Genomic DNA, 16,690 nt, shown 5'->3' with positions numbered 1-16,690 from the left:
CAGAGCTGCCCTGGTATTAGGTTGGAGCAAAAGTAATTGCGGTTTAAAAAGTTAAAAATAATTGCAAAAACCACAGTTACTTTTGTACCAACCTAATATTACTCTTGATGTCCTGAATGTCATCAAAATGTCTTCCTTTCAGTATTTCCTTTATCTTTGGGTAAAAAAAGAAGTCACTGGGGGCCAGATCAGGTGAGTAGGGAAGGTGTTCCAATACAGTTATTTGTTTACTGGCTAAAAACTCCCTCACTGGCTAAAAAGTCCCTCACAGACAGTGCCATGTGAGCTGGCGCACTGTCATGATGCAAGAGCCATGAATTGTTGGTGAAAAGTTCAGGTCGTTTTTGTCTAACTTTTTCACGCAGCCTTTTCAGCACTTCCAAATAGTAAACTTGGTTAACTGTTTGTCCAGTTGGTAAAAATTCATAATGAATAATCCCTCTGATATCAAAAAAGGTTAGCGACATCATTATAACAAGTTCTTGAACTTAATTGTCAGACCTCGTAGTCTGGGTTGTAGTACATTTCTGCACTGCCTAGTTACGGAGATTTGAGGGTAAGTTACTTAATTTTGTGTCCAGTTTTGCAAAATGAGGATAAAGAGAGTATATCTCATAGGGTTGTTGTGAGGCTTTAATTAGTCAATACAATCCTTGGCACATATTAATGTTCAATAAAAGTCAGCTTCTTTATTCTTAGTATATATATTTTCAATTATGTGAAAGTCTGTTTCCTTGGCTTGAGAAGAAATGAAACCAATTCCTTTTAGGTTGAGAACTATTAGAACTATTTGGGTAGGCAGATGGAACAGAGTTAATTCCTATGAACTTTTTAAAAAAAGAAAAGTTGTTCTTCATACATGAATAATACATGTTGATTATAAAAACAGAAATCCATATGGGTATAAAATTGGAAGGTCTGTATTTTATAGGTATTGTAAATTCTTTATATGTCTTTACTTCATAGTAGTATTGTCTTGGTTTTAGGAACAAAGAGGTTAACAGGAAGTTAGCTACTGCAAAGCGTTTTCAATAAAAATTACTGTAGTGTTTCCACAGATGAAGCCTAGCAAGTTGGTTCAGTAAAAGACTCTGGTGTTGAATGGGTTCAGATAGACCGTAGATCAGGGTCAAATGGTCAACCTGGAAACATAACTTTATAAACCACCAGGACTTATTTAGTGCTGTCCTTTCTTTAATGTCATTATTATCATAGGAATTCACTGTTTTAGCTTTATGACTTTTGTGTGTGAAATAAATTGTTAATAGAAATATTTAAAAATACCTTTTTTGTACAAGAAATCTATGTTTAATGGAGAGAAGCAAAATATACAGACAAATCCCCTAAAACATAATCCTCACACACAAATTTATAATTGTCAACTTTTTGGTGTTAATTCTATCAGATTTTATAATATATACAATATTTATTTATTTATACAAACATATTTTGTTTTTTAAAAAATGGCGTTCCTGTGTGTTTTATAATTTATTCTCACTTAGCCGTTATTGTGACCATATGAACATAGTGATGAATATTGCTAAACATGATTATTTTAAATAAGTATTAAGTTCATATATTTACCTATATAAGATTTTGTTTACCGATTTCCCTTTGTTGATTATTAAGGTTGTCTAACTTTGAATATATAAACAATGCAATAAATACCTGTCTCTAAGCATTTTTGTGATTTGAAGAGTATATCCCTGGGCTACAACAGAATTGGTGACTTGGGGGAGGGTAAATATACAACTGTGGCTTCAACTGAGATATGGCGTAAAGGGAAAAACTATGCTATGGTTCAGTTTTTGCACTGTATTTACTAGGTGTTAACTTTGGGGAAATTATTAACTACTTTGAATCTGTAGCGCACTATTTTGACCCTGAGGACACTGTGACCCTATTGTATATTGAAGAGCTTAGCAGTAAAATCCCAGAACAATTAACCTAATAAATCACTGGGAAAACCTGTATTAGAGACATGCAGACCAACATGGAAATTACTGATATATTTGGTTTTCTCTTCGGTCTAAGTTTTGTATCACAAAAAAAAAAAAAAAAAAAAAAAAAGGTGACACTTAACCAGGGGTGATTCCCCTCCTGCAGGGAACATTGGGCAATATCTGAAGACATTTTTGGTTGTCATGACTAGGAGGAACGGGTACTAGTTACTAGTATCTAGTGGATGGAGGCGAGGGATGCCGCTAAACATTTTGCAGTGCACAGCCCAGCCCCGCAACAAAGAATTATCCAGCCCCAATGTCAGTGATGCTGTTGCTGGGAAACCCTGAACTAAAGCAGCTTCTTTGTCAAAGCTACAAGTCAGTGAACTGTGAGTGCATTTCATAGAGCTGAATGTCCTAAAGTGTGTCTATTCATTAACATAATCTATAGTTTACAATTTGGAAGGGAATGAGAGCATTAAAAGCACCTTTTAGATGGGCTACCACAGATGTGTCTAAGATGCATCACTGAAAAAGCATTTTTGAGATTGGTAGAGATCCTGACAGTATAACAGCTTTGAACTATCTGAAAAAAATATCCGGATTTCTCATGGGTTAGCTAAGAAATAAAAACTATTAGTCATACAAACTTTTTAAAGAATTATTAAAAACTAACAATATAAAATAAAACTGACAATGCTGTGTACTGCAAAATTTGTTATTGGTTAAACATTGGTGAAAGAATAAAATCTTTTTGGTACTCCACCGATGCTGATGGCCACAAAGGAAAACAGAGGTGTAGATGACATATTTGGTAAAATTCTAGATGGACAAAAAAGTTATTGACAGATCTTCACTCTAAAATAATGCTTTAAATAAAAGAAACAGAAATGTACTCAGTAAAAATTGATAAAGGAATCCTTTGGCTTAATTTTTTCCTGAATGCTAATTACTTGATGAAAATTTATGAATGTAATGTTATTCTGATTAAAATGTTTGTTTTCAGAATATCCTCAGGGACAAAATGTCCTATATTCCTCTTTGAGCATGTATCTTCTTTGTACAATAGGGATTGCTACACTTGCTCTGCCTGCCTTTACCTACAAAAATTGTATTAGTTAGCAATCATTTGGTTTTAAGTGACAGAAATGTGCACAGAAAAGCATATTATTTGGTTCTCAAAGGTGGGAGGGCCAGTGGCTTCAGGCCGGGCTAGATGCAGGATATTCAACTCTTTAGGGCTTGGGCTCTCGCTGCCTTTCTACATGGCCTCCCCACTTTCCATTCTCCATTTTTTGGATCTACTTTTTGTTCTGCTGGTTTCAATGTCTAGCAGGCATTTTTTCAAGTGGCAGCAGTGATAACCTTATGGACAGCCCCAGACTTTCATGATCCTTATAATTCAGTGTCAGAAGATGAGAGAACATCTTTTCCTGTAAGCTCTGACAAAAATCCTGGAGAGAACTCTTATCAGCCAAGATCATGTGCCCATCTCTAAAACATTGTGGCTAGAGGGTGGAATGGTCTGGTGAGGCTTGTGCAGGGTACTTACTTCTGGGGGCTTCAGTGCAGGGGTAAAGGTTGGGATGAGTAGTATAAACTCTACGCAAACCAAATGGGATGGATTCTCCACTGGAGGGAGGAATTAGTCTATTGACAAAAGTAAAGGGGAAAGAAAGGGCATGTAAAACAAAACGTCTGTCTACAAAAATGACCTGAAATAAAGTGAATAATGTCTAAAGCAGTCTGTACAAGATTAAGTGTTACATAGAAGATACTATTAAGTGTTAGCTTATATACAGAAATTATTTTTCTATACATTTTTGGAAAATCGCCCTAAGTTAGGATTGTTACAAATGATAAAATCAAGCCTTGTTACTTTAGATGTGGTCTTAAATTTAATTTCATTTGGAAGGTTTTTATCTTTTGGATTCTTTTCAGGGTTCTTAATTTTCAAGTACATACTCTCCATGCCTGAATAAAGCACATAACTTAATTTATTGGTAGTAGTATTTATGTGACAGTTTGTATACTCAGCGATTTAGGTTACTCTGCGTTATGTGTGGTTGCTTTTTTGCATTATTTGTAATAAATGCAATTCAATGTTAAGCAGCATATTCCATAACAATTTGTACTTTTTAAAATTAACAACTTGTACTTTTAAATTGTATTCTAGTTATTCTAACACTTTCCATTATGAGTATCTTATTAACTAAAATCTTTTTTGAAAATGATTGCACTTAACCAGAATAGTTTATTTGAAGAAAGGCATACATCAGTTTCTTCTGCCTAAGTTATATTATCTGTTGTTATAAGTATCTTTATTCCCCTTTAGATTAATACTTATTTAAATGAATTAATAGTTCATTTAAACAAGTTCTTTACAGATGGCTTGACTTCTGAGCATATTGAAAGGTGGGCTGTGCTCAAAGATTGTAGAAAATCATGAACCAGATCTTAAAATAATAATTAAGAAAACAAAATTTAATTTAAAACTATAATCACTTATTTTTTTATTCATTTATCAAACATGTATTGAATACCTGCTTGGTTTGAGGTATTGTTTTTGGCACAAAGGTGATTAAAATGTAGGCCCTGCCCATAAAATACTGTGGTCCTACAGACTGAGCAGTGATCTAAAAACATTTTTTTCACTTACCTCCTAAAAGGATTTTGCAAATATGTGTCCCTTTGAACATTTTTAGATTGATATCTACAAGTTTTCCAAACAAGAGTAAATAGGTGCCGAGCGTGATGTTTCCAGTGTATTGTAAATATTGACATTTAAAACAAGAATTGTTACAATCCTCTTTAAAGTATAGCTTTTAAATGGAATCAGAATAGCTTAGTAATTTATTAGCTAGGATCTCTATTTTGAAAATAGATAAAAAGCTCCGTTGGAAAATTTACATTGTTGCTTTGTCTCCTTGAAATTGTATTTCAATTATACTTACTCCTCATAATTGTAACTTAATATATTTTTATTCCTGAAAGTGTTATTTTTATTATACTTTTCTGTAACAAAAATGTCTAAATGTTAAAATGTTTCTATCATTACAATTATTAGAACACATTGTTCCAAATCTTCATAAAGACTAAAATTTTGTGGAAAAATGCCTGTTAATGACATGGGTGGCCTTTCCCCCAGTTGAATATTAATTAGTATAATTAATATTCCCTAGTTGAATATTAATGATTGTGAAAATGTAAAGAATTTTGATATAGTACTATTACTCAATTCTTTGTACACCTTTTAAGTTATGAGACACTAATATGTTGATTTATTATCAAAAATGTTACTTTTAATGACCTTGTATCAACTGACAACTTTATTACAGTCTTTTTAAAATTTTTGTAGGTAACAAAGTGTCAGAAACCACTTGACTTGCAGGAAGTCACTGAATCACTCCAGTCTCATTTTATGGGTGGTTCACTAAAAAGGCTTTAGCAGAATTAACCAAATGGCTATGGTTTCTTTCTCACTTAGAGGCTGTTTTTTAATCTAATGTACTCAGAAATTGTTGGTAAAAATACAACCTTCATTTAGCATACCTTTGCCAAATCATTTTTTTTTTTTTGAGAAAATGCTTTTACCTTATCACAGTTTAAATACTTTTTTATTCAATTCTTAAAGTTTTCATAATTAACAAAGGTAGTCTGTACTGTCATCCCAATCAACTAAATTCGACTTTGTGACAGGAACTGTATTTTTTACCTTTCAATTCAAATGAATGTGTTAACATATATTTTAAGGAATGTTAAAAAACCACTGAAAAATAAATTATGGGACACCTTTTGTAGGCTAAACTACTAAGTGCAGTAAAGCAAAGAATAAAGGAATCTAGTGCTTACATATTTTAAATTAGCTATTTCATAATATAGGATAACAGTTTTGTTCTTTAATTTATAATGAAGTAATATAATATCAGTTAAAATAAATTATTTATATAATGAGGATTATGGTAGAAGGCATGCTGTTGTTTATAAAATGTGTAATGAACTATGTATGGGCTTTAGAGAAAAATTTAAAATCATGTATAAAAGTCAGAAATATGGGTGGGAGATGAGGGTAAGGGGGATCAAATATATGGTGATGGAAGAAGAACTGACTCTGGATGGTGAACACACAATTGTCACCCCAATAAATTTTTTAAAAATGGCAAAAAAAAAAAGTCAGAAATATTAATTCAGTTTCTTTCGACCTCATGATTTGTATTTAGTGAAACAAAGCTAATTAGGTCAGTGGTTACTACCCCGTTTTCCTGAAAATCAGATAGGGCCTTACCTTAATTTTTGCTCCAAAAGACACATTAGAGCTTATGTTCAGGGATGTCATCCTGAAAAATCATGGAGGGCTTTTTTTCCGGTTAGGTCTTATTTTGGGGGAAACACGGTATATAACCTTTTCACAATAAGCTTTAGAAAATAGCACCTTATAAGATGAAGAATGACTATAATTGAATGGATATTTCATGATGATATTTGAGAATAAATTTTTAACTATCATATTGAAAGGTACACATCTGATCTGAAAGGAACATTTAAACGTTTTTTTCTGTGTTTTTTATCCAATGTATTGTGAAAAACTTGGTGGTTCTGAAAACTCTCAGTTGCGTTAAAATGGATGAGCATCAACGATGTGTACTGCTTCAGGTATTTGAGGTGCCTTCCCCCCCCCACCCCCGTGAATAGCATGTTCTCAAGATAAGAACTGAGCAAAACTGAGAAAATAGCTTACCTTTAAGTATGTGCAAAGTCAGTTTTCAGAGCTTTCTTTGCGCTGAGTTCTCCCATCTTGGATTATGTGACAGAACAGGAGTAGCTCGGAGCGATTGTGGGGTGGGCTCCTGACCACCTCATTAAAGCAGGTATTGCAATGAGGCGAGTTGTGTTCTTTTTGCTGGTGGAGGGTCTTGCCTTCAATTTGTAAAATGCAACATCTGTGAAGCACAATGAAACGAGGTGTGCCTGACTCACTCACTTCCCCACCCTGCAGTGCACTGTGCCTGACACAGGCCAACACAGGCCAAGATACTTCAGTCAGTTCTCAAGCTACTCCTTTAGCAGAAATATATAAGCCATGGAAAAACAATTCCTAGACAGCTTTATGTTGATTCGAGTAGTTTTTAAAGGCAGCTTCTCTTAAAATATAATTTAACATGTCCGGGTGGTCCCCGGTTCAACGCACCACATCCCATAGGAAAATAATAGGGAGAAGGGCTCCTGAAAGGGCCTTGGGAATGGAGAACCTGCAGGAACTGTTCGCAGATCAACCTTAGGGAAGAGCACATGGGAGGTCTGAAAACGGATCCCTGTAACACTGCCATGCTCTGTACCCCTGGAACGTGTTTGTGTACCCTCATCTAAGGGCCATTGTTGTGGAGGAGACAAAACCAATAACTAATGCAGTGTGAGAAATGCTATTACAGAAGCAGGAGCCAGATACTACGGTAGTGGAAAGGTGGGAATGGAGTGATCCATTGTTGGGGCAGGTGGAGGTGGTGCAAAAGGAAAAGTGAGGGGCGGCTCATGGGGAGGTGAGAGGTTTGAGGAGTGTGACGGGCACGTGGGGTGGGAGAGGTGTGGGAGGCCTCACCTGAGGAGATAGTCGCGAGGTCAGAGTACAACAGTTAGAGCTGCTTGGCGATGGCTGGATGATACAGAACGGAGAACACAGAGTTCGCTTTTTCTCACGTTCAAGTTGCGGTGTCTCTGGAATATCTCAAGTGTCCAGCGAGCTACTGACAGGTATGGACGGCAGGAGAGGGAGATGAGCGAAAGTAGACATTTAACACGTTAGTGACACGGAGGCAGAGTTGGGCCACCGGTATGGCTTAGCTGGCTCAGGAAGCTGTAGCCTGGTATCCAGCAGGAGGTGTCCCAGAGCTGCTCAGCGGAGGCCGGCGGGCGGGTGCCCAGTCCCTGTGGGCGGTCTTTGTCCTCTGCCCACAGCAGGCGGCGCTGCCCTACTTATTAGTGAGTCCAGTGTCCGTTGTGATTTCTTTGGATTTTTTGAGAAGCCTGTTGCTTGATTTCTAGATGTTTAGACTTTCGAGTTATTTTCAGATTTTTGTTGTTGATTTTGATCAGAAAACATATTTTTGTATGGTTTCAATCCTCTGAAATGTATTATGACTTGCATTTATGGTCCAGCCTATGATCTATTTTGGTGACTGTTCCCATGTAAAAGAATAGGCCTTCTGCTATTGTTGGGTGTAGTGTAAAGGTCATTTAGGTTGAGTGGCTAATAATGTTTTCACATCTTCTCAGTCCTTGCTTCTACTCTTAGCCAGCAGGTCGAAAAGCGATTATCTGCCCTTCTGTATCCTTCTATTTTTGTCCTTGCTCTTCCATCAATTTACTAAGAGAGATGCATTAAAATATTGGGGTATGATTTTAGATTTGTCTGTTTCTCCTTTTGCTTATGTCGGTGTCTGGTTCGTGTAGATTCCTCCGCTCCCTCCTGGCCAGGTGACCACCATGGGTTTGATGTCTTCCTCCTCCAAGGGTCACAGCTCCTCCTAGGAAGCTTCCTCAATATGCTCGCTCTCTTTGCTGGCTCTTTCCCCGTGCTCCTTCAGACCTAGGGGTGTACCGGCTTCTGTAACTGCTAGTCCCAGGGTTTCCAGGCAGGAATTCCCGCCTGTTCTCAGGAATTTTTCTCGCGTTCCCGTTCCCGAATCCCGAGATATAAACTGTTTTCTGTTCTCCACGATGAATCGTTCCCACAAAGTGACTGCCGATACTACCAACCACCTGGGTTCAAGGAGCTGATTTTCCCAATTTCCCGACCAACTTTTCTCGGGATTCAGGAACGGAAAAGCGAAAAAAAAAGTTCCTGAGAATGGCTGGGAATTCCTCCTGGAAACGGTAGCAATAAATAGGGAAAATATCTAATAGATATATTGTGAGTAGTACGTTTGTTTCCCGTTGTGGGTATTACTGGGTTCAAGGAGCTGATTTTCCCAATTTCCTTACCAACTTTTCTCGGGATTCAGGAATGGGAAAGCAAAAAAATCCTGAGAACGGGCGGGAATTCCCGCCTGGAAACCCTAGTCCCAGGGCACTGCACCATCCTGTTGGTTTTCCTAGACTCTGCCCACACCTTCATACATGGTTCCTTCATTATACTGTCCTCAGTTACTCAGTCGGAATGTACCATTTGTTTCGTGCTGGGACCCTGATTGATAAATGTATATGTTTAAGATGAACATTTCAGTCAGTAGGAAAATCCAGTGCAAAAGCGTAAAATGAGGATGTGTCTGCCATGCTTAAGGAAGAGTGAGGAGACCCGCGAGGCTGCAGTAGACACTAGTAGGAGATGCGGTCAGAGAGCAAGTGGGGCGTCCTCAGAACCAGCCTTTTAGGCCACTGCAAACACCGGAGGGTTGAGCAGAGGACTGGCGTTACTTGGTTGCTATTTTATTATCATCACTGTGGCTGCTCTGTTGAGAATAAACTGTAGGCTGCAAGGGGTGAAACAGGAGGTCTGTTAGGTGAGACATAATGCTGTTTAAATGAGAAAATGATTGAAGTAGGAAACCCCTAATTGGCTTGGGTCAGCAATGGGTGGTAGAGGGTGTGAAAAGTGGGCAATACTGGATATACCTTAAAGACAGTCAGTGGGACTTTCTGATGGGGAATGAGAGAGAAAAGGTAAGGATGGCTGCGAGGTTTATGGCCTGAGCAACTGGAAGGATTAAGTGCCCTTAGCGGAACTGCAGAATACTGTGGGGAGAGCACATTTTGGTGGAAAGGTCAGCAGTGCAGTTTTGAATATGTGAAGTTTACTATGCCTATTAGAGATATACATTTGGACCCAGCAATATACATTAGCTGCATTTAAAGGCATACGACTGGGTGAGCTCAACAAGGAGAAGTCGTAGATGAACTAGAAGAGGCTAGAATTGGCCCCTGCACCCAATGTTAAGACACTGAGGAGAAGAGGAAGAAGAGAAGCAAAGACTTGAGAAGTCGTAGTGAGGTAGGAGGAAAACAGGGTGAAGGGGGGACAGGGAGCAAGAGAGAAGTGGAATCCCGTGCTGTGAGTCTTGACGGGAAACAGGGCCCTGACTCCACTCTGGAAACACAGTGGTTGGTCCCTCCTCCCACCTGCACCCTGGCAGCCAGGCTGTGGGTACAACCTAGGCTCGGCCAGTTAAACGCCCCTGCCCAGTCACGAGGGCGTACGCCCAGGCTGCAGGAACAGTTTACTTACGGCAATGTTCTTGTTATTACAAGATGCATCTGAAGACTTCAGATGAAAGATGAAGAACCATGATTTCTGCAGCTTAAGATAGTGTTTTCCCACCTTTTCACAGGTTTGAAAGATATCCAAGTTACATGGGAGGAGTTGTCCTCTGGTCATGGTGTCCCATGGATTTTGTGGTGCCGGGACAGTATCTCAGCGTGTTTATCCTGGGGTGTAGCTGTGACCATTTGCTGTTGGCTGCTGTGGATGAGTTCCTGAGCTGGGTCTCATTGGTGACCCTGTGGTTCTGTGAGTTATTTCATGTAACTGCTGTAGCTGAAACCCCAGTGCCCTTTCACCGAGCTACTTGGAGGTGGGCTTTGGTTACAGCAGTTACATTAAAGAGCTCACAGGAACCGTGCTTATTCACAGTTTACATTTAAACAAAACGACAGAAATAATGTCTCTATAACATTGTTTGCCAAATTGCCAGTGTTCAAGTATTGGCAGATTAACCAATTCAGAGGAAAACTCTATTGATTTGTATGTACAATTGAACTCTACATATGCATTTCTTCTGTATCTGAAACCAAACCTGTATTCTACAGTGTTTCTACTGTCTCTCAATTTACCACATGCCTGTAATATAATATATTTATTCAGCTATAAAAACTTTTCTCCCCACAGATCACAAATTCCCTCATTTGTAAAGTCTGTCTCATGGGGTTGTTTTGGGGATGTGTGAAGTACTTGGACGATAGTAATCATTCTACAAGTGTTGGCTCTTGGTCTTTTCACCCTGACCTAGGGCCTTAGTCTCCAGAATACCTCACTAGCACGAAACTGGCGGTTTTGAGATGTGTCACAGTTTCTTTCTCCGAGTGTCTCTGAGCCCTCTCCAAATGACGTTCTAGTTGCTGATAGTAGCAAGATGCCTGTTTTGCTGTTGGAGGGAGCAAAGCAGAGATTGTTCAGTTTAGTCCTGCACTTTAGAAGATCCACCAGAAATTAGTGTTACTTAAAAAACAATTAGAACCTTGTGGAAGTTACTGAGAACTTTTCTCTATTTTGCTTGTTTCCTGTGGGACTTTTTGGTATATATGCCCCTGAGGCTTTCTTCTTTTTATGTACCTAGAAATATTGAGTTTTCCAATATTGAGAGAACTTGAAGTTGTAGGTAGTAAAAAGAACATACAAAGATGTAAAAATGTTGCAGATACATTTTTACAATACCCCCCATGGATGCTTTGGAAGAGCCTAAACGAAACACCTCCTTCTGTGTCATCCTTGATCCTATTAGTACTTCTATTAATGAGAAAATAAAACTGGTTAGCCTATTTTATGGTACGTCACCTTTTTTGCTAACGTAGCATTTAAGGTGCCAATTTCACCGATGCCTCCTGTGTCTTTTCCCATAATTTATACTTTGGGCACAAGATTTCGAGCATCGTGCCTGACAAGACAGGTTTGTCTGCGGAGACTGACACACTGACGTGTGGTGTATTCCTAGCGCACCGTTCTCTGTGGGTCAGGAGAGTCGTTGTTGCAAAAGGCCTAGCGTATGGTTTTCTCAGTTGTCTCTTGTAATGATTGTGTTTCTTTATTGTCTTTTTAGGTGATACAGTTAATATTGGAGACGTATCCTACAAGTTGAAAACTCCTAAGAGCCCCGAACTTGTGCCACAGAATTACAGTAAGAAATGGTCATTTATTTATGAATGAATAACTTTTAACTTTTTCGTTATGTGAATTTGTAAAGATGTACAAAACTAGAGAAAATAGTGTAAACCTGATGTACTGTCATTCAGCTTCAACATTCATCAGCATATGCCTATCTTCTTTTACCTGGCTCCCATTTTTTTGTTCTGGAGAATTTAAAACCTATCCCAGATAGCATATCACTTCACCCATGAATATTTCAGTAAAACACTTATTTTTTTCACATACTGTTGGGTTTTTTAAATTAACATAAAATTTAAATATAATAAAATGCACAGATCTTAAACATTTATTTTGGTTTTGACAATTTTACAAACCTGTATAAGCACCAAGGTTACATTCATCACCGAGTGTGCTCTTGAGCCCCTTCCCGGCTGCCCTGCCCTGGAAACCACTGTTCTTTTTTCTGCCGTGATTGATTGGGTTTGTCTGTTCTTCATCTTTATAGAAATAGAATCATATAGCATGGTTTGTTTAAAAAATCATGAAGATAATGATTTTGAGGTTCACCCATGTGGCTGCTCCTATCAGTTTGTTTTTTATTGCTGAGTATTAGTCTATTGGCTATATCCTAAGTATACTACATTTTGTTTATCCATTCTCTTCTTGACGTCTGGATGGTTTCCATTTTTGGACTGTTATGAATAAGGTGCTGTGTACATTCCTGTACAATTATGTGGTCATAAATTTTCACTTCTCTTGAGTAAATAGTTGAATTGATGAGTCATAGGGGTGGGTGCCTGTTTAACTTTATAAGACACTGCCAAGCAGGTCTCCAAAGGAATCGTACCATTTTACCCTCTGACCCACAGTGATGTTGTGCATGCTCTCCAACATGCACTAAGGGATTTCTAGTCTTTTTGTTTTACTTCTACTATGTGCAAAATGCTACCTCATCATGGTTTTTGTTTTATAACAGCTTTATTGACGTATAATTCACATACCATGAAATTCACCTTTTTGAAGTATGCAACTCAGACCTTGTTAGTATATTCACAAAGTTGTGCGACCATGCCACTATCTAGCTTAGAACACTTTCATCACCCCCAAAAGAAACCTCATATCCATTACTAGTCACTCCCTGTTTCCTCCTTTTTCTAACCCACCGACCCGCTGCCTTTGGCAATCACTAACATACTTTGTTTTTGTGGATTTGTTGTTGTGAACGTTTCAGATAAATGGGATCATACATATGTAGGCTTTGTGTCTGGCTTATTTCAGAATGTTATCATAACTTATAATGTCTTTAAGGGTCATCCATGTTGTAACATGTATCAGTAATTCATTTCTTTTTGTGGCTAAACAATATTCCATTGTATGTATATACCACATTTTGTTTATCCACTCATCAGTTGATGGACATTTGTTTTTTTCCTGCTTTTGAGCTGTCATGAATAATACTGCTATGAACTTTCATATACAAGTTTTTGTGTGGACATGTTTTCAGTTTTCTTGGGTATGTACCTAGGAGTGGAATTGCTAGGTCATATAGAACTCTATGTTTAACATTTTGAGGAATAACCAAACTTCTTCAGGGAAGCTGCGCCATTTTACCTTCTCACCAACAATGTATGAACATTTCGGTTTCTTCACATCTTCAACAACGCTTGTTATTATCTGTCTGTTTTATTATAGCCATCTTCATGGATATGAAGTGGTATTTCATTGTTTTCATTTGTATTTCCCTAATGACTCACGGTCACTTCTTTGTACAAAATCATGTCACTTCTTTTCTCAAAAGTCCTTAAATGATTCTCTTGATACCTTAGGAACAAAGGTCAGTCTTCGCCTTTCATGATCTAGTCTCGGCCGCATCTCCTGCCACTCTCCTTTCCCTATTCTATGTTCCCGTCATTGGGTACAATACAGAATAATTTTTGGTTCACTCTTCAGATTCTTCCACGAGACTAAGTGCTCCTTGATGGAGACTGTCTCACTTTCATCTAACAAATTTCCATTTACTCGTTCCCAAATGGTTCTACAATCTGTCCTCTCCACTCTGTCCTCTCCACTCTGTCCTACTTTTCTTTTACTATATATTTTTTGAGTTATTTCCTTAGTGGTCACTCTAGGGATTACAATTAACAATTTAACTTAAGACAAACTTGTTCAGATTTATACTAACTTAATTTCAATAGTATACAAAAACTTGGCTCCAGTATAGCTCTGTTTTCTTCCACTTCCTTTGTGCTGTTATTGTCATACTAATTATATCTTTATACAGTAAATGTTTATTGACACAATTATATAATTATAGTTTTATGAAGTTGTCTTTTAAATCAGATAAAACAGTTACAGACAAAAATATATTTATACTGTCTCTCTGTTTATGTATGCATTTACCTTTACTGCTATTCCTTCTTTGTGGATTTGAGTTACTGTCTTGTGTGCTTTCATTTCAGCACAAAGGAAGGTCTCCCTTCCGTGTTTCTTGTAGGCAGATCTGCTAGTGATGAATTCTCTCAGCATTTGTTTATCTGGTAATTTCTTAATTTTGTCTCGTTGTTTGTAAAGTAATTTTACTGGATATGGAATTCTTGGTTGACAGTTTTCTTTTCCTTTCAGCACTTTGAATATGTCCTCTTACTGCCTACAGCTTCCATAGTTTCTGATGAGGAGTCAGTTACTAATTTTGTCAAGCATCCCCTCTATGTGATGAGTCGCTTTTCTCTCTGCTATCAAGATACTCTCTCTGGCTTTAGCTTTTGATAGTTTAACTATGGTATGTGTAATTACAGATCTCTTTGAGTTTTACTTGTTTGGAGTTTGTTGAGCTTCTTGGATGTGCAGGTGAATGTTTTTCCATCAATTTGGGGGGAGATTTTGGCAATTATTCTTCATTGTTTTTTCTTTCTTCCTCTCTCTCCTTCCTTTCTGAGACTACTGCTATGTGTATGTTAGTATACTAAATGGTGTCCCATGGGTTTCTGAAGCCCTGTTTACTTTTTCTTTATTCTCTTTCTCTCTTTTTAAAACTGTTTCTTACACTTCAAGTTTGCTGATTATTCTGCGTGCTCATATCTATTGTTGAGTCCCTCCAGTGAATTTTTAAATTTCACTTGTACTTTTCAACTTCAGAATTTGTATTTGGATCTTTTTTTAAAAAAATAATTTCTATGTCTTTATTGATATTTTCTGGTGAGATGTTGTTGTCATGCTTTCCTTTAATTTTATAGACAGGCTTTCTTTTTAAGTATTTGAACGTATTTAAAATAGCTGATTTAAAGTGTTGTCTACTTAGTCTAATGCCCGGCTTCCTCAGAGATAGTTTTCACTGACTGCTTTTTTTTCTCTGTGTAGGGACAATATGTTCCTATTTCTCTGTGTTTCTCACAATTTTTGTTGTTGTTGAGCAGACATAATAAATAGTTAATGTGGCAACTCTGGAAATCAGATTCCTCCCTTCCCCAAGTTTTGTTTTTGCTCCTTGCCATTGTTGCTGTTTGTTTGTGTGGTGACTGTTTTTCTCAAGTCTCTATTCTTTGCCATGTGCAGCCTCTGAAGTTCCAGCTCAGGTAGATTAGTGGTCAGGTAATGATTGAACAGAGATTTCTTTCTTTTTTTTATTTTTTATTGGGGAATATTGGGGAACAGTTTGATTCTCCAGGGCCCATCAACTCCAAGTTGTTGTCCTTCAATCTAGTTGTGGAGGGCACAGCTCAGCTCCAAGTCCAGTCACCATTTTCAATCTAGTTGTGGAGGGTGCAGCTCACTGGCCCATGTTGGAATAGAACCAGCAACCCTGTTGTTGAGAGCTCGCACTCTAACCACCTGAGCCATCCGGCCGCCCCAGAGATTTCTTAAATGCCTTGAATGAGTAAGTTCTCTCAGCCTTTGCCCAGGGTTTCTCTGTGAATGTTGGGCATGATTTCGGTGCCACACAGACAGCTTCTAAGTGTGTCTCAGCCTTTACGTCCTGCTTGTGCGAAGCGGAAATGCCAGCCCATGGTGTGAGATTTGGCCCTTCTCCCGACTTCTGAACATGTGCATAGTGTTCTAGACCCCTAGGCATACACTGGGACTTTTCAAAGCTTCCTTTGGACATGTCATTCATAGTCTTTCCCTTTCAGAGTTGGTCCTCCTTGCGTGAGCTCCAGCTGGTTTTGCTGCTCAAGCAGCTGTGATATCAGCAAGCGTGCTGATTTTTCTTTGACAATGGCCCCAGGGTAGTGCTGTTTGCACACAGGGAGTTCTGAGTCAGTCAAAGACCAATTCTAAGAATGGAGCTTTTCAGGAAGCTGCTAGATGGGCAAGTATGGATAGCTCTCTGCGGGTGGGGCTTTTGGGGATCTCCAACCCTGTTCTTCCCCCTCAGTGGTTGGCAGTGGTTTCCACCACCATTGTGGGCAGCTGGTTTTTAAGATTACCACAGAGGTGGGGAGAGAGATGGGAACAGGGCAAGTTAAAACACCACAAAGCTCACTGTTCTTACTGAGATTCACCCACTTTTCTTGGGTAAATGTATGTCAGATTGTTGAAAGTCTTTTGTTAATTTCTAGAGTTCGGAAAAAGTTGATTTTTTTTTTGACAACTTTTGCCAGTGTTCTCATTACTTTTATGGAAGGATGGGTTTCAGAGGTGCTGGGCTTTGTTGTTGCTTTCCTTAGATTCCATTTAAAGCTAAGAAGCTTTAATGTTTTGAGAAAGGGATCAGGATTTTCCCTCCAGCAGGGTTCAGGATCTGAATTCTGGTGAGATTCCTGGGTTCTCTTTGTGCTTTATAGCGCAATCTCCAGCTTTACAAACCCTGGCCAATCTCTCTTTGCTTTATAGCTGCCAGATATTTGGGTTTCTGTGGGTTTCTCTTTGCCATTCAGTCCTTATCCTGCTGTCTGCA

General features: G+C 38.3%; 1 protein-coding gene across 1 annotated transcript in view; it reads left to right on the top strand.

Moving 5' to 3' along the window:
- The window catches only part of VWA8 (von Willebrand factor A domain containing 8), a 305,649-nt gene that overhangs the window by 1,292 nt on the left and 287,667 nt on the right, over positions 1-16,690 (top strand). The window contains exon 2 of the mRNA XM_074329337.2: positions 11,750-11,827. Within this exon, the coding sequence (XP_074185438.2) occupies positions 11,750-11,827 (78 nt within the window). The remainder of the gene's footprint in view (positions 1-11,749; positions 11,828-16,690) is intronic.

The sequence above is a fragment of the Rhinolophus sinicus genome, chromosome 16 (genome assembly GCF_057876585.1).
Source record: "Rhinolophus sinicus isolate RSI-liver-muscle chromosome 16, RSI-T2T, whole genome shotgun sequence".
Classification (NCBI taxonomy): domain Eukaryota; kingdom Metazoa; phylum Chordata; class Mammalia; order Chiroptera; family Rhinolophidae; genus Rhinolophus; species Rhinolophus sinicus.
This window is presented reverse-complemented; position numbering and strand designations above follow the sequence as displayed.